Raw genomic sequence first — 24,243 nt, 5'->3', positions numbered from 1 at the left:
TGATTAAACCGATGTCAGATCCCGTTCGATATGTCCCTGGTGGTCTAGTGGTTAGGATTCGGCGCTCTCACCGCCGCGGCCCGGGTTCGATTCCCGGTCAGGGAACATTTTGGTACACGCACATTTATTCGTAATTAGTGCGACAGTTAATTCTCTTGACACTGGTCCATTTTAAAGAAACACAAGAAACGTGCCTCGTTCCCTTACGTGTCAATTTCGTGTATCCTGTTTTGAAATCCACCCACAGGTTGACAAAACACACTTTGGTTCAAGCAGGAAGTCTTCTGTCTTGTTCTCCATTACTGAGAGACAACTTGTCAATCGTTTTACAATGGCCACCAGTGTACGTTGTGAAAAAATGCAGTAATGTTAATCCTTAAAAAAAGAAAAGAGACACTATTTAAATAAATTGTAATGTAGGAGAAATTATAAGAAAAAAAGAGAGTCGCCAACGTTACATAAGTGAGAACAAATGTCTACGGTATCCTATTACGGGCCGTTCGTGCCCGCGCCCTGAAGGGGTGGACGGGCGCGCGCTCCCGAGACACCAGGAAACATGGCGGCGCTCATGACACTCAGCCAGGTAACAACTTGTCAACCAGCTTCGACAAAGTCTCTTTTTTTCCACGTTTAGCGTTGGCCACCGTGACGCCACAACTAACTTGACAAATACAGGACTGTAGTTTGACTTGTGTGCGTTGTATTCCTCGTCTGAGTCAAGTTGTTAACTAGTTTCGTATAGCTGCCGAGCTTGCTTTCGTCAGGAAATTAACAATGTTCACACCGTGGCTAATTAGAACAAACAAGCGCCACTAAACGTAGAACAAAACGACACCACAGCCGCCATATTTTAACGTTAGAAGCTTAAATCCCTTTTTTTAACTACTTTCCTGTGCTTCCTCTCCAGTTATCGAGTGGCAACCCAGTTTACGAAAACTACTACAGGCAGGTACGAAACTGCCATGTCCTTTTTTTGAATACGAAGCTTGACTCAAAGTTTTTGTGTACGTCACACTCACAATGATTTTGTTTTGTAGCTCGATCCAGTGAGCAGTGGCAAGATATTAGCAGGGGATGCGGCCCAATTCCTGAAAAAGTCTGGGTTGTCAGACAACACACTGGGAAAGGTTTGACATCCATGATTACTCATTTAGAGACCTTGTTTAACGTTAAATTGTCCAAATCCTGCCTCTTTTTTTCAGCCTCTCAACAATAATCTTTGTTTTTAATCAAAATAAGATATTTGAAAATATCTGCTTTTGCTTTGGAAAAAATGATCGCATTTTATTCTATTTTCTGACTGATACTAAAGACCAAACCAATAACATAATCATTATCAATTTATGTTTGTGTATTTCCTGCACTGTCAATTTGAATGTCTAGTTTTTGAATAAAGGGATGGAAATCCCGGTATGACTCCACCACTCATTTCCTGGAATTGAGCGCCCACACAAAGTATCCCATGCGCATGCACAACTCTGTGTTTTCTTGAGTGAGCATCTACACACGTTCATCGGAAGCATTTTGTCTTTTTTTCATAGCAAAATCCAAAAATAGTGTTTTTTCTTTCCAAACAATAACCTCGTCTCCTCCATCTCCCCTCTTTGCCGTCTTTCATATGCCATCAAGAATCTTCAATAAAAGTAACAGTGATTTTTAATATTAACCTATCCATTTTATTAGTCATATTTAACATTTTCTGTATGTTCAACTAGAGTTATTCTCTATAAAATTTATTTTGTGTTAATACCTTTGGGTGTGTAGAGTTACATTATTTGCTACGGGGAATACTGCTTCAGTTTTCATGTGATTCAGTTTTAGTCAAACTTGTTGGAATGTACTAACCATGAAAACCGACGTTCTGCTGTACTCACCAATCGACTTAGTTTGAAATCTTGGTCAGTTTAGTTGAACACAAAACTGATATACTCACAGGAAGCCATGACTTGTGTTGTGTGAATGGCAACAGGTGATTAGGTAGGTTAATTGTACCTTCTACTAGCTAGTGGAAGAAGATTTAATTGTTGTGTCTGTCACTGCATGTTGCTGGCATAGATAAATGACCAAAGATACATATACTTAGTAAATGAATAATTTTGGTGCCAAATAATGTGAAATTGGATATTTGCAGCACACATCATGATCTCTCAAAGCACACACAGCACAGTGGTTGGGAACCATGTTATACAGTACACGCTTGTATTTGTTAGCTTTAATGTCACTTTTTTTCCCCTCAAAGATATGGGATTTGGCTGACTCGGAGCGAAAAGGCTATTTGGACAAGCGGGTAATGCACAGACTTTCTTTTGTACAAAATGTGATGTCATTGTGTCTGCAGACGTGCGCACCAGTCACTGGGTTTGCCTTGCTCTCCTCCAGGGTTTTTTCATCGCTTTGAGACTGGTCGCCTTGGCACAGGCAGGGCATAACGTTAGCCTCAGCAACCTCACCCAAACAGAGGCACCTCCTAAATTTGTGAGTAGTAATACGAAGGATGTCTGAATATCTCACTAGCTTGGTATTGATAATTGTAACAATTTTCCAAAAACATGCATGTAGGGTTCATTGAGGACTTTACATTTTCCTTAGGTACGCATGAGAGTGTGAATGCTTGTTTATCGATATGCACGCTGCAATAGTCTCCAGCTCACCCAAAACCATGATGAGGACAAGCGCTATAGAAAATGGATGAAGGGATGTGTTTAGAGTTTAGACTATGTATTCATTGGCCACAACATTAGGTACACCTGCACAATCTAATGAAATTCAGTATCGTAGTTTCTCCTTTTAAAAAGCTAATGCTCACTTTTTGAAAATATCAGTTAATAAATCAACACTACAGAACTGCAGTCATTCTCCTGTTGTGTTGCAGGTCAAATTGGCCCATGAATTTGTTTTAATTTTTTGTTGTTGTGATAAAACATTCATTGCACTAAATATTGACTCAGTCATCTGTAATGGTGTTGCAATAGTTAACAAGTCTTTTTTTGGGTGGGGTGGGGTGATTAAACATGCAGCGGGTCAAATTTGATCAACGCGCCTTTAAAAAATTTACATTCGAATTTATGAACTCACTTTATTTTGTTACAGGTCAGATTGACCATTGTAATAAAAAAAAAAAGGTGTGCATGTAGTGGCTCCATATATCGACTGAATGGATAGTACTGGTGTTAATAAGAGATACACATTTATTGGGACTTTGGGAAAATTTCTTTGACTTTTTTATTATTTGTAATAAACACACCCCAGGGCAGATTGACCAAGGAATATTATTGCTGTTACTGACAAACCAAACAAACATAACATTAGGTTAAATGAGCAGATAACGCGAGTAGGGTAACTAAACGTTACCAAAATGTAACCAGAAATTGCCTCTCAGTTAGAGTGCAGTTGTACATCACTACAAATTACAACCACGATAGTGATCATATTATTAAGTTAATAGCAGTAGAAACAAATATTATTATTATGACATAATTTTTTATGAGTCTTGTTGGGAATGGTGTACTTAAAGTTTGGCTTGTAGTTGTGATTAACTTAAAAATTTCACTAAATTGCATGTTATTCTTTCCAGCGAGACACGAGCAGCCCATTATTAAGCACGCCAGCGTCTGACGCGCATTGGTCAATAAGGGTGAGCGTTTTACTCAATAATTCCTAATATGTGACTACTACCCTGTATTTTCTCTCCTTTCGCCCCTTTCTAATTGTCTCTCTTTTGATTTCCAGCCGGATGAAAAAGGTAAATTCGAAGGAATTTTTGAAAGTCTGACCCCCGTGAAGGGTTTCCTCTCCGGTGATAAAGTCAAGCCCATCTTGATCAACTCCAAACTACCTCTGGATGTATTGGGAAAGGTGACGTTACCATCTTAAAATGATGACTCTTGCCATTGACCTTTTCATAATGTTTGTAAACAGTAGCGTCTGGATACTTTAGAGTGGCATAAAAGCGAGCGACTACCAGTGACCTGGACCGAAACGATGATAAAAACGTATTGTTTTTGGGATTGCGCCCGCAGATATGCCCCAAAAGGTTTAGATTTTTGTCAGATTTTCTTTAAAAAAAAAAAACATCTAAATTAATCCAGAGGAACCTGTGAGTGAGAAGGCTAAATGTAGTGAATGTCAGAAGTAGTTGGACAGAGAAGATCGCAAGACTGCCCAACCGCACCCAAAAGGTTGAAAACAGTCAGAAGAACATGTCTGCATTATTAAACTGGGCAACAGAAAAGACAATTAGCCAGTCCATCAATGATCTAATTAACGATGTCTACATTTCCACCATGTCTTTTTTTGTCATCATTGAAGCCATTTACCCCATTTTCTCAACCGATCTACCTTGGACAAATGACACTGAAGGGTTTGTTTACTCATGAGGTCCTCAGATATTGCTCAGTCTCTTGTCACCTGGACGAACATGTGACATGGTGAAAAGGTCTTTCGTGACAAGTTAACCAAGGGCTTTTGTTGCCCTGCAGATTTGGGACCTGGGAGACGCAGACAAAGATGGGTACTTGGACAAAGAGGAATTCATTGTGGTAACTTGCGCACGTGTCAATTAACACAAAAATGTGTGCTTCCCTATTGTTAATGCAACTTAACATTTTAGGTCATGCATCTTGTGTACCGCGCCATGGAGAAGGAGCCTGTGCCAGCTGTCTTGCCCCCATCCCTCATCCCGCCCTCCAAAAGGAAAAGGCTGGCGGGCACGATGCCCGGCGCCGTGGCCGTGCTGCCCTCCAGGTCCGCCTCGTTTGCTCTCAAGGACAGTACAAGAAGCACCTCTCCCCTCGCCAGTGCCTCTCCCTTCCCCAGCCCAACGGCCAAGCTAACCTCAAAGCACTCTTTTAAAGCCAGCATACAGGTATGTTGCTTACCTACTGTGCATGTTATACAGTGAACCTGAAAGAGTACATGAAAAAAATACTTTAATAGTTGGGTCTCTGGTATGCCTGCCCACCCATCAAGTGTGAAATTTCCAACCAAGTTAGTCTCTTGTAAACTGCCCATTTCCCAAAATGCTTTGAACTGCTTTTTCCTAATGAGAAAATCCAAATTATTCACCAACACCTCTCCTCTAATGCTTTGCCTCGCTTCAATCTTTTGAGTCTTTCTCCACTTTTGTACTCCCCGATTCAACCGTAATTTCTGATCTCATTCATAAATCAAAGCCCTCCACCTGCCAGCTCGATCCCCTCACCATGACCTTTGTCATGTTTCAAAACCACAGCTGTCACCCCTAGTCTGAAAAACCTGATACAGACCCCAACAAATACATTAACCCCTGCCCCATTTGCAATCTACCATACCATACAAAATTCTTGGAAAAAATAGTTGCCACTCAACTCCACTCGCACTTAACACATAAAAGCCTCTACGAACCTTTCAAGTCCTTTTTTCATCCCCTTCAGAGTCCCAAAACAGCTCTGATTAAAATCACCAATGATTGCCTTATTGAAGCTGACTTGGTTCAATTTCCATCCTCATCCTCCTTGACCACAGTGTGGCCTTTGACACCATCTCACAAACCACCCTCCTCAATAGACTCTCCTCCATCGGCATCACCCACATCTCCCTAGCCTTCCCATTCATACAGTACATCAAAGACCACACTCAGTTCATTTAACAAAAGTCCTTTTCATCTGTCCCCTCCCCAGTTGCTGCAGGTATTTCCCAGGGCTCTGTCCTGGGGCCCCTGCTCTTTTTCATCTACCTCCTCCCCCTCAGCACCATTTTCCGTAAATTTGATATGCTATTTCATTGCTTCGCAGTTGGCACCCAGCTCTACCTCTCCTGCAAACCCAAGGTTCACCTCTAATTTCATGAAATTAAACGGCGACAATAGCACCATATCCACATTATCCGAAGTTCAGTTTTTCCCATCCCAGTAGGCCACTCCTTGGTTTCCCCTCTCCTCCAGGTTTAATGTCTGGGTGTCATCCTCTAACACTATAATATCAATAACATAACCCGTTCTACTTGCGTCCACCTGTGAAACATCAACCAACTCTGCCCCTCCCTCACCTTACATACTGCCTTTATCCTAATCCACAGTCTTCTCACCTCCCGTATTGAATAATTCAGTTCTTTCCTCCTTGGGCTCCCTTAAAAGTCCCTCCATATGCATCAACTGGTCCAGAATTCTGCTGTAAGTTTCCTCATCAAAATCCCCCTTTCCACCACATTAGCCCCATTTTTCAGGAACTTCACTGGCTCCCAGTCAAACAGGATTTCATTCAAACTCCATATTATACCTTCAAGGCCATTCACCACTCCATATTTGTCCGACCTCCTCCACATCACCACTCCAGTCCGCACCCTCAGGTCTTTCTCCTCCATCCACCTGACTGTTTCCCCTGTCTACCTCAGCACCATGCGGAGTGGAGCTTTCAGCCGCTCTGCTCCCCAGCTCTAGAACGCTCTACCACCTGACCTCCACAATTCAGACTCTTTCATAACCATCAAATCCAAACAAAATTACAAACTAAAACCTTACCTGTTCAGTATCGCCTACTCAATTTAACCATACTGCCCTGTATTTTTTTGTTTACTGTTTTTAATGTTTAATTGAGGTGCAGTGTCCTTGGTGGCCTCAAGGTGATTACAAATATAATTTATAGCATCAATTAGGATAGTTGCTAACACAATACCACAGTCAGACAAGGTGGAATATTGTCACCTATTATTTTTAACCTGTATATGGATGGTCTGTCAAAGAATTATAGGTGTGTAAAACTGGATATATGTTTGGAAATCCGCTTATTAATCATTTAATGCATGCTGATGACGTGCTGGTCTGGGCAACTGCTTAGAGCTTGTACAAGGTATGCATTATGACATAAATAAAATTTAATCCAAAAAAGTCATGATGATAGCCAGAACTAAGGAAGATCAGAAGTGGTTCCCCTCATTTTACTTGGCTTAGCAAGAGCCAAGGGCATTTTATTTATCTATTTATTAATTTAAACGGGACAAAGCACATAAATGAACTCCAGTAGAATACTTCCGTAAAATGTGCCGAAGTTAGCATACAGCTCATTTATATCCGTAATCTCTTGGCAATGGACTTAAAACATAGAACAGACACATCAAAAAATTACATAGTGTAAAAAGTGTTATTTATTGAATGACTAAGACAGGGGCTAAAGTGCCAAACTTATAAAGTGCAAGTGGAAAAGCGCTTTCAATATTTTTAAAGTGGTATAGTTTCTAGTAATTATGTATAAATGAGTAATTTAATATTACATTTTCAGGACCAAGATATGGAGAACTTTCAAAGTGCTGAAGGAGACACATTCAGTCATCCGTATTATATATACAGTTGAAGGCTTAAGTGAAAAAGCTTACAGGGTTATCATATAAACATCAGAGATGAATTAAGTGATGATGATGAATTTCAATGCCAGTGTTATTATAAATTGAATGCCCAAGCAAATATGATGGCATGAAAATTTAATAGGTGCTCTGATGTCAAGACTCCACTGAGGGAAAAGTATGTGTTATGTATGTGGATACATTCATGATCTAAAGGGCAGAGACAGCTTGGGGAGCAAAATTGAAATGTCACGCATGAAAACTATTCAATTGCTAATCGAGTGGATCAACTCGTTTTGCCACATGTACCATTCTTCACCTGCCACTTAATCTTCACCTTGTTATTGCTTCAGGGCTCTTTCATGTGTGACATGCTGACAAACGGGTTTCACCGTGAACAGGGAGCAAGGCCTGCAGATTACATTTTTCCTGCTTCTTATAGTCACTTTCATTTTGTGACATGACTTTGTCAGTATTCGCTTCAATGGGGAAAATAAATTAATAAAACACATTGTTCATGCGTTTTTAATATCAAGGTTCTGTCGCCAAGCTTCTACAACCCCAATTCCAATGAAGTTGGGACGTTGTGTTAAACATAAATAAAAACAGAATACAATGATTTGAAAATCATGTTCAACCTATACTGTAATTGAATACACTACAAAGAAGATATTTAATGTTCAAACTGACAAAACTTATTGTTTTAGCAAATAATCATTAACTTAGAATTTTATGGCTGCAACACGTTCCAAAAAGCTGGGACAGGTGGCAAAAAAGACTGAGAAAGTTGAGGAATGCTCATCAAACACCTGTTTGGAACATCCCACAGGTGAACAGGCTAATTGGGAACAGGTGGGTGCCATGATGGGGTATAAAAGCAGCTTCCCTGAATTTCTCAGTCATTCACAAGCAAAGATGGGGCGAGGTTCACCTCTTTGTGAACAAGTGCGTGAGAAAATAGTCGAACAGTTTAAGGACAATGTCCCTCAACGTGCAATTGCAAGGACTTTAGGGATTTCATCATCTATGGTCCATCAAAAGGTTCAGAGAATCTGAAGAAATCACTGCATGTAAGCGGCAAGGCCGAAAGCCAACATTGAATGCCCATGACCGTCGATCCCTCAGGCGGGACTGCATCAAAAACCAACCTCAATGTGTGAAGGATATCACCACATGGGCTCAGAAACACTTCAGAACACCAATGTCAGTAAATACAGTTCGGCGCTACAGCCGAACGTGCAACTTAAAACTCTACTATGCAAAGCAAAAGCCATTTATCAACAACACCCAGAAACGCTGCCGGCTTCTCTGGGCCCGAGCTCATCTAAGATGGTCTGATGCAAAGTGGAAAAGTGTTCTGTGGTCAGACGAGTCCACATTTCAAATTGTTTTTGGAAATTGTGGACGTCGTGTCCTCCAGGCCAGAGAGGAAAAGAACCATCCGGACTGTTACGGACACAAAGTTCAAAAGCCAGCATCTGTGATGGTATGGGGCTGTGTTAGTGCCAATGGCATGGGTAACTTACGCAACTGTGAAGGCACCATTAATGCTGAAAGGTACATACAGGTTTTGGAGAAACATATGCTGCCATCCAAGCAACATCTTTTTCATGGACGCCCCTGCTTATTTCAGCAAGACAATGCCAAACCACATTCTGCACAACAGCGTGGGTTCGTAGTAAAAGAGTGCAGGTACTAGACTGGCCTGCCTGCAGTCCAGACCTGTCTGCCATTGAAAATGTGTGGCGCGTTATGAAGTGTAAAATACGACAACGGAGACCCCGGACTGTTGAACAGCTGAAGCTGTACATCAAGCAAGAATGAGACAGAATTCCACCTACAAAGCTTCAACAATTAGTGTCCTCAGTTCCCAAACGTTCATTGAATGTTGTTAAAAGAAAAGGTGATGTAACACAGTGGTAAACATGACCCTGTCCCAGCTTTTTTGGAACGTATTGCGGCCATAAAATTCAAATGTAATGATTATTTGCTAAAAACAATAAAGTTTATCAGTTTGAACATTAAATAGCTTGTCTTTGTAGTATATTCAATTAAATATAGGTTGAACATGATTTGCAAATCATTGTATTGTGTTTTTATTTGTTTAACACAACATCCCAATTTAGGACATATAACCCCAATTCATTGGAATTGGGGTTATATGTCCTGGGCAGAGAAACTGCAGGCGGTATTAGGTAAATTCACCACACTGTTACTTGGCAATTTTGCAAAATTCAGAACGACTTGCTCACGGAAATAGCAGATCATAATATACTTGGTTATTTCACACCGGATCGCTGGGTAGACACTCCAGAGACCGAACTATTTCTATATAAGTAATTAAAAAGCCCATACTGTGGCCTTTTTAAGACCTTGTAGCTTTCTTTTAACGATAAGTTGTGTTTGCCCTGTTGAATGCCAGCCAGAGCAGCAGTGGGTGGTGCCGGTTGCCGACAGAGAACGATACAATGACCTCTTCAAGAAAACCGACATGGACAACGACGGACTGATAGATGGAACGGAGGTCATCGAGATCTTCATGCACTCCAGCCTCTCCCAGACCATGCTGGCACAAATTTGGTGAGGGTGTAACTCACTTTCCACTTGCTGGTGTGTCTCAAAGAGCAAAGCAGAAAGCTCTGGCCTATTTTTGAAGAGCACACATCTGTCCTAACACAATAGAAGACCAGCAACACAGTAGGTACACCTACACATGCTTTGGAGAGTTGTAATATTTTTACAGTCTAGTCCTGTAGGTGGCGATAATTTACGTTTCAAAGTGGGTTGTAGCTGTCATACAAGTCCCCCCTTGCCTCCCCACCACTTCATCCGTTGACTCCAATGTAAGCAGACAATAACATTTTTCTGTCTTATCCTAAAATGAATAAAAACAAATTGAAAATCCCTCAATATTGTACACAGTCCTATAATGGCAAAAAACTATTTAAAAAAAAAAAAAATGAAATATTTAAAACTACAATATTATACATGCGTGTATGTATTCACAGCCATTAACACTTCATTGAAGAACCATTGACAGCAATTAAAGCATAAAAAATTAAGCTTTTATGTTGCAGCCTTATTCCATCCATCCATCCATCCATCCATTCATTTTCTGAGCCGCTTCTCCTCACTAGGGTCGCGGGCGTGCTATCCCAGCTGTCATCGGGCAGGAGGCGGGGTACACCCTGAACTGGTTGCCAGCCAATCGCAGGGCACATGCATACAAACAAACAACCATCCGCACTCACATTCACATCTACGGGCAATTTAGAGTCTCCAATTAATGCATGTTTTTGGGATGTGGGAGGAAACCGGAGTGCCCGGAGAAAACCCACGCAGGCATGGGGAGAACATGCAAACTCCACACAGGCGGTGCCGGGGATTGAACCCGGGTCCTCAGAACTGTGAGGCTGACGCTCTAACCAGTCGTCCACCGTGCCGCCAGCCTTATTCCAAAATGCAAAGAAAAAAAACAAAAGCAGCCACGCCAGTGGCGGTGTGTGAAAATCGATCAATTTACATCACATTTGCACTTGGAAAATCACAGAAAATTTTATCTGAAGTCAGATTATTGTCGGGTTACATATATATGGTATTTTTTTTATTGCCGTTAGGATTATGAAGGGGTCCTTGGAAACATTTCTCCATGTATTGTAAGTGATCCCTACCCGAAATGTTTTTGAACTCTTGCTTTACTTTGTACTTCGAAGCTCATTTGTGAAGGAGCATGATTACCTTGTTGGATGCATTGTAGTTTCCCTGTAATGACTGATGTCGCTTGTGCAGGGGGCTCGCCGACACCAAACAGACCGGCAAGCTCACACAGGAGCAGTTCTCCCTGGCCATGCACCTGATCCATCAGAAGATCACCAAAGACATCGATCCGCCAACTTCTCTCACGCCAGACATGATTCCCCCCTCGGAGAGGACGACAGCCATGGCGGCATCTTCAGCCATGGCGACAGCCATGGCGGCATCTTCAGCAGCGCTTCCCGTAAGTCTTGACTTTTAATGACCCTTGTTCACTGGGTACTGGTTCTCCCTCCAAAGTAAACTGTCCTACTTTGTTTTTGCATGTCTCCCCCCATTTTTTTTCTGCTTGTTTCTATCCTGTCTGACAGAGCTTTGCTGAGTTTTTTTTCTGCTCGCTCAGGCTCCAACAGTATTTTCTTTTTCGCCACCAGTGGGTGCTATTGCTCCATCCAGCATGGTGCAGGCAAAGTGAAAGGCAGTGGGGAAATAAGCTTTGCTTCCCATGTAAACATTTTTTTAAATGCCAGCAAAAAGTTATCAAAACATAGTCTCTTCAGCAATGCAATTTTGGAGCTTTTGAATTTTAAGGGCTGACTTGGTGCCAGTCAACCTTTTTAACTATGCATTTCCACGCATCTGGCTCATTTCAGCACACTGTCACAATTGGAGCTGGCCTCTCCAAGAGCATTTTTCCAGATGTTGCGTAATAGTAGTAATAATGTGATTGAGACACGGGTTGGTAAATGTTTCAACAAGTGAAGGTTAAATCATGCACGCACGTGTGTCTGGTGAGCAGTAGAACTGTACCATTTTATATATAAATTGTAACATTAGACATTACATATCATATTGGAATAACAGTACACCTTTTTCGCAACCCCTAGGTACCGGGATATGCATGTACAATATGGGAGGGGGGGGAAATCTAGTTTCCTTTTGCAATTGTATGATGCACTCTATCAACCTTTAATGAATTTTTTAGGGGGGAAAATGTGTATTGTGGTACTTTAGTATGTGAATTTTTGTAGAGATATGTTGAGAAATAATTAAATTATACAGTTTTACTCTAATATGAAGGCAATTTTTGACCAGATTTTCCATAGGCGATATCACACAAAAGTGTTCCCCAAAAGGGCAACCCCCCCCCCCCTTTCCAATAAAAGCTCAATATATCCGTACCACATCATCCAATTTTCAAAATTCTTGCTGCATTGTACTCTGTTTGAAGTGGCCATTCCAACCAGACTTTGCATTTTGACAGATTGTCATTTTTGGAAAATCTTGTCGGGTCGCTACTTAAAGTCAGGAAATCTGATGTTTCAAACACTATGTTACGCCGGATGGCCATATACCTGTACATCCAAATGTAACCCACGAACCTGGGATGAGTTAAATCAAACAAAACATGGCTTTTAAGCGGTTGGTGGCTTTCCCCAAAGTTATCAGTGCAATATACTTTTCTGTAATATGTATTACAATTACACTTCCAATCCCATCACTTCTAACTTCATTTCGCGCTTACGGTGCTCTCCCAACTGTTCCATCGAGAAAACCATCTGCGCTACCGAAGCACAGAACCATCTTTTAAATATGGCAGCATCCAGCACTTTTACAACTGTTGCCAACATTGTGTGCAATCTGTTTAGTTCCTGCTAAATAGGGTCTTAGTAAAAGATGAGAATTTTAGTAAATCACAAGCAACACGCCTACCAACAGCACCTGTTCGAGTAGGCATGCAATTTTGCGCCTGTTATTTGGGATTTTAGTAACTCAGAGCCAAAGAGTTTTTGCAGAACAGCTTTGCAAGTGCAGCAACTGGGTGTGTGCGAGGCAGCTAAGCGGTGAGGAGTCCCTGGAAGCTAACTCAGTGCAAACAACTAATGTCATGAAGAGCTCATTTGTTAATAATTATTATTGTTTATCTTTCCTAAGCTTGATCTCTTTTACTTTGGAAGTTCCATAGATATTTTTAAATCCACGAGGGATATAAAATGAAGGACTGGTCCATGTTCTCTATCAAACTTCCTCGAGCTGCATTTGGCCTGACATCATGACTCAAAATGGTGCATTCCTTTGTGTCATTTTGTCAGAGTGCTTTTTATGTATTGTGCGACTGTTCAGACTGCATGAGATGCATTTCCTTCCTGTCCTTTGTTTTTTCTCCACATATCAGCGGGGACCTCCTTCACTGATTCCAATCCCTAATTCGTCACCCTTTTTCGTCCCTCTTCCAACATCATTTTTGTTTCTCATGTAATTTTTTTTCTGACTTTTTCCATCCTGCCTCAGGACCTCACAGCCATTGAGCCTGCAGAGCTGACGGGCATCAAAGAACTGGATGACCTCAGCCAGGAAATAAGTCAGCTGCAGAGGTGAGCCCCTCGAAGCGGCCAGGAGGAGTGATTTGTTTCTCTTCTTTTTAAAAACGATGGGAAATGAGCTCTGTGAAACGACAAGCTTTTATTTATTTTTTTATTATATCAACATTCATGAGACCTGCTGCTGCTGATATCAGCTGTTTCATGAGAGGTACTGCCAAACAAAGCAGTGTATGAAGAGTCTTCATTATAAAGTCAAATCTGCCAACTGTATTTTTACATGTACTTTAAATCACAATGTTGCCTATCACAGCAATGCAATACTCTTTCATGTGTCTATGTTCATTGGCCACAACTTGCACAATACAAAAGCCATGTAAAAATTGTGCCTTTATTAAGATTATAAGGCTCGGTTTTGATCGAGGTTTAACTGTATATTTATTTATGATTATTTTATTAGTGGTGTAAAGGTACAATGGCAGCATAGTTAGAACATCTGCTTCACCGTTTGGGGTTAAAATCTCAGTGCCCACCTTGAGTTGTTGAGTTTGTTGTTGTTTTTCCTCATGCTTGCGTAGGTTTTCTCCGGGTCCTCCGTCTTCCACTCACATTCCAAAAAACTGGCTCATTGAGGGCTATGCATTGTCCTTAGTTGTGAATGCTCAAACAGTATGTCTATATGTGCCCTATGAATGATTGGCCACCAATCCAGGATGTACCACACACACCTCTCGCCCAAATTCGGCTGGGATAGGCTCCAGCTCACCAACTAATGAGGACAAACGCTGAAGAAAATTAATGGATGGACATAACGGTACGCCAAAAATCCTTATGTACCTTGGCTCGATAGTGACTGTTGGGGTCACATTTGAATACAGTATGGGAACAAAATGCAAAACACAAAACTGATTTTCATTTGTGTAAACAGGAATGCATTTAATGACAAAAAAAGTAAACTGAATTCTCTGATTTAAAAAAAAAAAAAAAAAAAAATCAACAAAATGTAGACTATAAAATATCAAATATGAAAAATATACTATATAAGTTAAATCTTTTCTTTTTAGGAAAGTGCAACGCCAATGGCCTGAGTTGAACTGTAGTTGTTTCTGGATTAGATTGTATTGCTAGTGCATGAGAATTAGACTTCTTGTCCCTCACCTACTATGTTTTATGTAGGAACATGGTACACTCCGGTACCATATCAGATGTTTCTGAATACGAATACATATACTCACCCGTAGTATGCATAAGTTTACGTATAAGGGGGTCCGCAGTTTATAACAGTCGTGACATTTCGTTTCGAGATGAATGCTGCGCAATGAACTAGTTGTCATGTTTTTCTTTTTTTTTTTTTATAATGCCCCCCAAGTGTTTTTCATAAAAATATGTTTCAATTATGACTTTACTACTGCGATAGCGGGCGGCACGGTGACCGACTGGTTAGAGCGTCAGCCTCACAGTTCTGAGGACCCGGGTTCAATCCCCGGCCCCGCCTGTGGGGAGTTTGCATGTTCTCCCTGCGCCTGCGTGGGTTTTCTCCGGGCACTCCGGTTTCCTCCCACATCCCAAAAACATACATTAATTGGAGACTCTAAATTGCCCGAGGTGTGAATGTGAGTGCGAATGGTTGTTTGTTTGTATGTACCCTGCGATTGGCTGGCAATCGGTTCAGTGTGTACCCCGCCTCCTGCCCGATGATAGCTGGGATAGGCTCCAGCACGCCCGCGACCCGCGTGAGGAGAAGCGGCTCAGAAAATGGATGAATGGATGAATGGATGAATGGATGAATGGATGGATGGATGGATGGATGGATGGATACTGCGATAGCTGTAGTTAACAGCCTGTTCCCACTCTCCACTCTGACCGATTACCTCCTGTACCTGTACAAGGCGACTATGACTCTGTAGCGGGTTGTCCAGTGACCCAAGGGTAGTTGGTTTGAATCCCGGCTCCGGCTGTCTGCATGGCAAAGTGTCCTTGGGCAAGACACTAAACCCTAATGTATGTGTGTTGCGTGGGTGAATGGGAGGCTTTGTAAAGCACTTTGGGCACTGTGATGATGTAGATAAAGCGCTATATAAGTGCAGTTCGTTTAGCATGATACCCCTTGTATATTAGTCTATATTTTGATTTTCTTTATAATATAGATTGAATGACATCTCTTGCGTGTTTACCCTTTAGAGAAAAATTAATCCTGCAACATCAGCTCAAAGAAAAAGAAGAAACCATACGAAGGCAAAGTCACGCTGTTCAAGTAAGACGAAAGCCCAAAATATAACAGGGCAAAAACTGGAATTTGTTCATACTGTAAAATATTGTTTGCATTCAGAACATGCAGCATGACTTGGACAGGGAGAGCAGCAGCTTGCAGGACATCGAATCCCAGAAGCAGGACGCCCAGCAGCGTCTGGATGTGATGGACCAGCAGCATTCCAAGCTGGAAGGGATGCTAAATGACGTCAAGCAGAAGTTTCAGGAAGAGTCGCAAACGGTCTGGGTTGTGTTTGATTTTTGGGGGGGGGGGACTTTCGAGCAAATGAGTCTTGAAATATCAAATCCTATCTGTCCCCTCGCAGATCTCCACCCTGCAGAGCCAGATCCGCTCCCAGGAGAGCGAACTTCGGAGCCAGGAGAAAGAGGTGAACCGCACCAAGGCGGACCTGGGTCGCCTGCAGGACGAAGAGGCCCAGCTGGAGCAGAGCCTACAGACGGGCCACGTCCAGCTGGACAGCATCATCAAGTCTCTCAAGACCACCCAGGAAGAGATCAGCCAGGTCAGAGTGGACCAAGACAACATGTTTACATAATGGTGAAAACATTCACCTCGCTGATCAACTTCATCTGGCTCAAGAATATAACATTCAATAGGGTTCTCACTTTGACACGATCGCCTTGATTGGTAGAAAGCACTGGAAGGTGAAAAGGAGCACTGTTTTCTACATTTTTTGTTTTATTTTATTTTTTACTTAAGTTACATTTGCCTTTTTTGGGATATATTCTTTTTTTCATAAAAAAAAACAAACTCTAACCATGAGCAAAGCACTGAGGTTGGTGGACAGTTTTTGTTTTTTCATTCTTTTTTTTTTGTGTTAATCTTTATCTTCAGTTTCATTGGCCTTCTTTTGTGGTATCGTAAAAAATCCATAGGGTTCTTTCTGACACTGAGCGCTGCACTTGGTCGTTGGTCCTATCGCTAGAAAATCAATCATAAGTACCGATAAGCAGTCATTTGAATAAATAGGGTTCCTACATCTATTTGTCTTCCCACATTGAACCTATCAGGCAAGGGACAGGAAGTATAGTCTAGCCACACGTCTACTACGTAAAGCTTAGCCTCTATTTGTAATGTAAATTGTTCATTTCCTAAAAAGAAAATGTTTTGGTGTTGTACTTTCCCAAAAATTATTTGTTTATTGTTGAAATTATTTGAGAATCTTCATTTATTGCAGTATTTAGTTTGCAATTTTTTTATTTTCTTTTCATTTTATATCATTAAATCTGCTCCGGTTTACACCAAGAAAAGCTTGCAAATGCAGCAGGTGCTGCATTACTGCTCTGTGCTAACTAAATAATAACTCATTAAGGTTTAAATAGAAAGGGGGGAAAAGACGGCAAAATAAAAACAGGGTTGACCAAGGCAAAATCCTTTCTAGTCTCGCAGCTAAGCGCATACAACAGTAACTGTTTGTTTTTCTATGTGGATGAAAGTGTCTTTTGTTTTTCCTGCGATGCTTTCAGGCTCGCAGCAAGCTGTCACTGATCCAGGAGAACCAGAAGGAGTTCGCCAAGACCATCGAGCAGTACAACAGCGCCCTACGAGACTTAGCTGGGGGAAACAACATGGCGGCCACAAGCCACCTGCTCTCAGAGAAGGAGAATGGTGCCTTCAAGAGTGTGGTGGTGGGTATCCTACTTTTTATGTTATACAACTATCAAATTTGTTGGCGGTATGACTACTTCCCCCTCACCCTTCAGGATGAATCATTCAAATCAAGGATAGCCATGTTCAACACCAATGCCGCTCCAGCAGACCCCTTCCAGATGGATGACCCCTTCAAACCGGACCCCTTCAACGGTCCTTCTAATGAATGAGTTCATAGAGTAAAACCCATTTGCCATCCTGACAAGCTCTATGTCCTTTTAGATCCCTTTAGAGATCCTTTCAGGGAAAGCGATCACTTCAAGGGTACTTCATCTGATGATCTGTTTAGCGGAGCAGTCAGCTCGGACCCCTTCGCAGGAAAACCAAAGCCGCCAGTAAAGGTGACATTGGGAAATTCAAGGTGTTCAAGGGTTTGAGCGACATCGCTCAATTTTTGCTTTTTTCCTCTCAGCCTGGCTCCGTCCGCGGTCATCTTGGGTTCTCATCCAGCAGCCCAAAACCAAAGCATTCAGGTACCAGCATCACTGCATGTAATCACACAGAGCCATTGTAATGATGTAGAACTGCCGCGAAAAGGCATTTTCTTTGCAATTTAATGCAGTTCCCAAAGGTCTTAATAACATGCTTTCATAAAAATACCCCAAGGAAAATTAATTGCAGCACACTCCCTTTTAGATTTGTGCACGATATTAGCCTGTTTTGAGAGAGCAGTCCTGTCCCATGCAAATGAGCCACTGTTCACCACCACCCCCTACATTGGGGGAGTTTTGGCATCCATTACCATGGCAACTACGGGTGAGCTAGCGGGTGGCTCCTTGCGAAGCTCCGAGTCCAAATATGCAAGTGCATTGAAAATCTAGGTTTCACGTTATCCCCACAGGTCAATGAAGCTGTTTCCACCAGGCGGTACAGTTTGGTTCAGATTATAAAATTGGATCAGATCTGGCTTGTTTTTGTTGTTGTTTTTTCCTCATGTGGTGTGCGGGTTTGTTTTGGTGAACAGTGGATCCCAGTTTTGATGTACATACTCCCAATTCGACACCCACGGATTCACCTTTTCGCTGATTTTGTTTTATTTTTTATTTTATTTTATTTTGTTTCTATTTTTAGTTATTTTGACTTTATTCTTTGTTTTTTATTTTCCACTGTATTTAAAGAAAATACCTTTAGTTCATTCCAGAAATGACAACTCTATCAACAAATCATAAAACAGCAGCGTATTTGACTCCACACTACGGAAGCGACCATACTACTCCATCGAAAGTGTGCTTGAAAGTGGGAATGTACTGGTCACACATTTTACAAACAGCCCCTTTTACACTACCTATAAAATTCAGGATTTTGACTTTATTTTTTCTGTCGCTGCCACTGAAAAAGAATTGGTGGATGAAATCGTCTCTGCAACTTTCCACCTTTGCAGCAGTAGGTTCTCTGTTAGTACTCTGGTACCGACATAAGCTGTTTCGAGGTTACAAATGTTGTACAGTGAACTAATTTGTGTAAAAATACATGGTCAAATGGCAAAAGAAGGTAGTTTGTGTGTGTGTCATGTTTTAGGTCTATGGGTCAGAAGTCTTTTTCATACAATTTACTGTCCAAATTTGTTACCACTGTAGGAATGGAACTTTGTCATAAACCATGGGACCCCTCCGGTGTGGAAGGGGTTTATATATTGCCAGACCAGGGTGGGAAGACTCCTGACGCTTACTTCTCCCAACCTGTTGTCTGACTACAATATCCAACATTTGCTGGCTTCTGTGTTAATTTCGCGAGATCTCTGTAAAAGATGGTACTGGAAATGCAGGACAATGCATACCAAACCGTACTGCTTGGTGGAAACTGAGCTTTTGCCTTGCATAGAATTGTCACAGATGTCTCCAAATATCATGCCTCTTATTCATGTGAGGGAACATTATGGAACACGTCTTTTGGGTGACATGTCAGAGTTACGTTTTTACTCTCCACAGCTTCAGATGTTCCTGTGGTTTGGGGCTATTTTTAGATGAGGGCCTTCTCATTTAACTACTGGCAAACTAAAAATACCCCCTCATGCACCCACCTACCCTGGAAAAACAGGAGGTTGGCAGGAGGCAAACACAACAAAGTCTGTGACTACTAGGACACACTGTCATTCCTTGAAATGCTCCCCCAGCCTACCTTAACTATTGCTGCACTTCACTTTCTTTATTCAGTGTGGAAGTTGTTTTAAGTCAGTGGCAGGGGTAAAAGGGGGTGGCTAAGTTGCTGACCAGCGAGTTGCCCGTCATCAAACGAACACAGAAGTGACTGTGGACCTGCGTTGGCTTACTGTGCCAAAAAGAAAACACACGGCCCGGCTCCACATGAATGGGCCCTCTTGTGGTTACGCACGCACAACAAACATATTCACTTACAATGTTTTGTTTTTCTCCACTGTAACCATCTGCACATTTTTCTTACCTCGCTTTTTCATTAAGCAACATACCACAAAGCTTCAAAACAAGCCAGGCACAGTTCTGGTTTAACAGTGCTCCAACTGACGCCTTTAATTAGCTAATCAGATGCATACGTCAGGTTAAACAGAACACCCTCCTTCTGCTTTTTAGGATTTGGCCAAATGTCATGGAACGTTTAGCAGCCGTGGGGCCCTAAAAATAGCACACAGGCCCTCAGTGGAGTAAAGCGTAATTTTGAAGCGAGTGGTCTGTGACTGAATTTCATTTTAAGTTTTGAAAATTTTCCACCAGTGTGTTTTTCTATGCTCCTGTTGCAGAGTCAGTCCGGATGCCGAACCACCTCTTCGCAGGGAACTCTTTGAAGAACAACACCGGATTTCCAGGTTTAAGCCAGTTGTCCAAGGTCAGCTTCAATCATAATGGATTTACATTTTGTGGTTCAAGTGACACAATTCAGATTTATTTATTTTTTGTTCTCAAGTGACACAATTGGGATATGCATCATGGCTGCCTAAATGGGGGGGGGGGGGGGGAAAACTTGATCAGAATCAGGCCTATTGCGATGGTGGATGGAAATCTGATACATATCTAATATCTCCCCCTACGTTTGCATATACCCTGTCAATATGAGCCTGACATCGAAATATACAGATTGTTCCCTGTATACACCCATATACACAACACAAATAAATGCATATTAAAAAACTACTGTAAATCTAAACTACATCAAAAGCTTAGCCAAATATGGCCCTAATACTACATTAGTGGGAAATCATCTTGCAGTATGTCTGCCTTTTTCTGAAGTTATGATGGATAACCAATAGGAAGACCGCATGAAGTGACATGAAAACCACAGCAGCTTTACAGTAGCAGCCACTATCATCAGCACCAAACTATGTTCATGATAGCTGGCTGAAACTAATGCCAACTGTACTATGACACGCAATCTGGTTGTGTAAGAAATTTCAAGTGATTTGAGTCGGAGTACGGTGTTAACATTCTACAAAATGTGTCCTGGGGGGTTTACTCAACTTGGGGGTTTATTACATTGGAAGCATTCTTTGAGTGATGTTTAAAAAAAAATAATAATACAAAATTACAAGTATATTACGATTTATGTCAAATGAAACGATAGCTTGAATCAAAATAGACTTATGCTAAACAAACATTGACTTATACAACATTGTGGAGCGATCACAGGTAATACTGTGCAGGGAACTCATTTATAACACGAAACATGACTCCACACTTTAATTCATCAGGGAGACTGTTTATATGCATAGGTAGGTGCTGCTGTTTTAGTTAGCAACAGAGTGCTGTTAAATGTTACGTTAGTCGTATGTAGAAAAAGGAAGGTGTATATAGGAGTGGAGGTGTATATTTGCACTTGGCGACGAATTGGGACACTGTCTATTTGAGGAAATGTGGTATTTTTTCACAGTAATTAGTTTCTCGAGTCATTTAAACTTTTGAATGCGATGATGTAGCATGCCCTGCTCATCACACTGGTTTGTTTCTCTTCAGTCTCAACCACATGTATGAACACCATCTGTTAGTTCAATGCCAGAGGATGCTTGTTGAGTGATTTTTATTTTTGTAAATCACATGTGTTAACAGAAGTCTGACAATCCTGTTCTGCCATCAAAGAAAAGCGTACCTAACCGGCCTGCCCCGCCCTACGGTAAGCACACTGTGTCTGTATGAGCAGGACTTAATAGGGCGCAATCACTGGTTCCTTCCAACATACACTGCTTGTGTTAGCTCCTCGCACACCCGCCCAGAGGGTTTGATTGCGACTGTTCCTTTGTGTGCCAGAAGAGCGTACCAAAAAAAATTAAATTTGCCACTTCCCTAATTGAGTTGCGAGCTACAACGAAAGTAGTTTCTTCTTGTGAAGAAACACACACAAAGTGTGTTTCTTCAAAAGTGATGCGACCATCTATTTCAAGGGGACATATTGTCGAAAATGGACGTAATTGCTTGTTCACAATTGGTTGGGTTTCTGCAGTGTCTGCCTGCTCATCAAGTGTGAAATTAAACAACTAAGTAAATCTTTTACTTCCTATTTCCCAAAATGTGTCTGTGAGCATGCTCTTCTGAATGTTGGCGGATTGTGACATCACAATTCGGCTAATTTACGCATTATTGCCCCCATACTGAATTTCTCCACCAATGACTTGCCAGCTGGGCAGGACTGCCCCCTCAAAACAGGCCAAATTCAGTGAGGCTAAAGAAATTGGGTGCAAAGTGTACTGTAATTCTTTATCCTTAGGTTACAGTATTTTGATGAAAGCATTTTAAAAATGTTAAGACACCTGGAAACTGTTTCAACAAAATGCAAATGTCTTCTTTAAAACACTTGGATAAGTCAGAGAATCACTCTAATCTACACAGTTTGTGTGTGCTTCTATGCATGTCAGTCATGCGAAACACGCATGCTGTGCCCATCGCGTGCCCTTCCGCTGTGACCTCTCACTCGTGCTTTTAAGCAGAAGCAGTGGCGTGAGAAAGTTGTTGTTCCCCTTTGCTTGACCACGCAGAGTGGCAGAGGTGTGTGTGTGGCTTCGTACAAGATGGGGAAGTGAGAGCCCCAAAGCCGTGGGCGAACTAAAATATAGTAAGATACTAATAATATGTATTTACAGTGCAGCCTCCAAAGTAGAACGCAATCTGTTCAAAACAATTGTTTTAAATGATGTGAATTAATATGGTTCCAAGCTCAAACTCATAAAATCTTTAACTGTGCAGGCAAAGTTCCAAGTAACATTTTTACTTTCTTACCGGTCACTGGAGACGTTTGCCTCTGTCAAATAAAACAAAACTCAAACTACTGACCCTTTGAAGATGCGTGACAGACATATAATCGAGAGGGAACCGATACTGTCACCTATTAGTGTTTTTATCGAGATTGCTGGAATTTAGAGTTTTAGAAAATAACCCAATGCACTTGTGGAGTTGATCCCATAGATGCTTACTGAGTTTTGCAAGACTTGCCAACATCAAGTTTTGTTTGCCTTTTAAGGCATATTTTTCCAGAGATCGCACTCGAAATTGTACCACTTTTGGAGGTTCCACCTTAAAAACGCAGATAATAGTCTTTTGTGGAGCGGTTGTGCCTGGGCTAAGGAAGACCTCTGCCGAGGCCTAAAAATGTGATCTACCCCATTTTTTTTCCTGATTCTGACCAAAATGTAATGTTTTCTTGGCTTATGCCACGGATGGATCCTAAAAAAGGCAGAAATCAAAGGAGGGATTGGATAGAGAGGAACATCCATCCATTTGTTTTCTGTACGTGAGTGGGAATGGCTCCCATGACTATTCTAGCAATGTTTCAGAGTTTCTATGTTAGCCCTTCTGGTTGTTAGACACCCACTTTTCACATCCAGGTTCTCAGAATGTTGCAATTCTGCCCCTTGAATCACTTTCAGTTTAAATCCTTGCTGCCTCTTTTGTGTGTGCATACTTTCAGTTTGCCACACTTTACTTCCTGTCAGGATTGTGTAACAGAATAGGGCACATCTGGATTTAAAGTCCCGCTCCAGAGCGGAGAGTTAAGTTTACTTTCTTTTACTCCGGCAGGCTCGGATAGAGCTCCCAAAGATGGTCCTGCCTCCGTAAGTTTGTACTTTTTTTCTGCATGCGTCCAAGAACCGACTATGCCATTGTTTGAAAAGATGGCTCGTTAACAGTCTCCGGCACTGCATATGACTTTGCTGCGGCTCGTTTATTGGCTGTGTTTATTATGGAGGCGAGGCAATGTCTGCATGACTGACCTGGACACCTTGACATATCCATTCCAGCCATTCTATGATTCCATCAAGCAGTATAGTTGTAGTTTTTGTTGTTAGGCCAATTCCTTACGCTTACTAAGAAAATGTCAATCATGACGCTTTACTTTTACTTCGCTGCACGGATAGTTACGTTTGGGTTATGACTTTTCAAATGAATTAACAAGTTACGAACTGCCAAACGCATATCTCTACCCATGACTGCTGCCAGCCAGAGGCTGAGTTGCATTCTATTTGTTTACGAAGTAGCGTGCCACTAAAGTACAAGGCTAATATCTGAATGTGTATACTGATGCTCTCCCTTAAAAATTAAGTCTTTAATTGCTTATAATAGTTTAAACCCTAAATATACCCCAAACTATGATGCCAAAACTTCATTTCAAGTGCATCTTACAAGATTACCCTTACAAATAAATGACTTACAGATGCCTTGATTTCAATAATGCAAATAGGAGGAAGCTGGCATTAGGCGCCACTTTGAAATCCTTAAAAATACCAACTACGACTTTGCTATTGGCCATTTTATTACATCTTTGATTTAGTGATAGATAGTTAGCTAGCCGTTGGCATCTGCTGATCTGTTAATTTACACCACTGAGATTACCAATAGTGAGCCAGACTTTACTCTGCATCATCTTGAGGTTTACCACCTTGCTCTCTCGGGTCGCAACACTAGGGAGCCCCGCCTACCTGTAGGACCGCCACTGGAAGCTTCCATCACACTGTTCGCTCTCGAGCCGGCCTGCTAT

The 24,243-nt window shown here is 41.6% G+C and overlaps 1 protein-coding gene and 1 non-coding gene across 7 annotated transcripts in view; both read left to right on the top strand.

Annotated features, from left to right (window-relative positions):
* Positions 1 to 33: 33 nt before the first annotated feature.
* Positions 34 to 105, top strand: trnae-cuc (transfer RNA glutamic acid (anticodon CUC)). The gene has a single exon. It is a non-coding gene; the product is annotated as a tRNA-Glu (tRNA).
* Positions 106 to 430: 325 nt separating this feature from the next.
* LOC133488873 (epidermal growth factor receptor substrate 15-like 1) overlaps positions 431 to 24,243 on the top strand; it is a 25,487-nt gene continuing 1,674 nt past the window's right edge. For 2 of the 6 annotated variants that reach the window (XM_061797347.1, XM_061797349.1), the window contains exons 1-21: positions 431 to 583; positions 908 to 949; positions 1,038 to 1,127; positions 2,240 to 2,287; positions 2,380 to 2,475; positions 3,575 to 3,634; positions 3,730 to 3,855; positions 4,479 to 4,538; positions 4,610 to 4,864; positions 9,737 to 9,894; positions 11,104 to 11,311; positions 13,360 to 13,442; positions 15,570 to 15,642; positions 15,718 to 15,879; positions 15,965 to 16,162; positions 17,127 to 17,463; positions 17,533 to 17,651; positions 17,723 to 17,783; positions 20,024 to 20,109; positions 21,324 to 21,387; positions 23,286 to 23,320. In XM_061797347.1, the coding sequence (XP_061653331.1) occupies positions 557 to 583; positions 908 to 949; positions 1,038 to 1,127; positions 2,240 to 2,287; positions 2,380 to 2,475; positions 3,575 to 3,634; positions 3,730 to 3,855; positions 4,479 to 4,538; positions 4,610 to 4,864; positions 9,737 to 9,894; positions 11,104 to 11,311; positions 13,360 to 13,442; positions 15,570 to 15,642; positions 15,718 to 15,879; positions 15,965 to 16,162; positions 17,127 to 17,463; positions 17,533 to 17,651; positions 17,723 to 17,783; positions 20,024 to 20,109; positions 21,324 to 21,387; positions 23,286 to 23,320 (2,388 nt within the window). In that variant the 5' untranslated portion in view covers positions 431 to 556. The remainder of the gene's footprint in view (positions 584 to 907; positions 950 to 1,037; positions 1,128 to 2,239; positions 2,288 to 2,379; positions 2,476 to 3,574; positions 3,635 to 3,729; positions 3,856 to 4,478; positions 4,539 to 4,609; positions 4,865 to 9,736; positions 9,895 to 11,103; positions 11,312 to 13,359; positions 13,443 to 15,569; positions 15,643 to 15,717; positions 15,880 to 15,964; positions 16,163 to 17,126; positions 17,464 to 17,532; positions 17,652 to 17,722; positions 17,784 to 20,023; positions 20,110 to 21,323; positions 21,388 to 23,285; positions 23,321 to 24,243) is intronic. The other 4 variants (XM_061797352.1, XM_061797348.1, XM_061797350.1 and 1 more) reach the window with 4 other exon arrangements.

This window comes from Phyllopteryx taeniolatus, chromosome 14, assembly GCF_024500385.1.
Source record: "Phyllopteryx taeniolatus isolate TA_2022b chromosome 14, UOR_Ptae_1.2, whole genome shotgun sequence".
Classification (NCBI taxonomy): Eukaryota; Metazoa; Chordata; class Actinopteri; order Syngnathiformes; family Syngnathidae; genus Phyllopteryx; species Phyllopteryx taeniolatus.
This window is presented reverse-complemented; position numbering and strand designations above follow the sequence as displayed.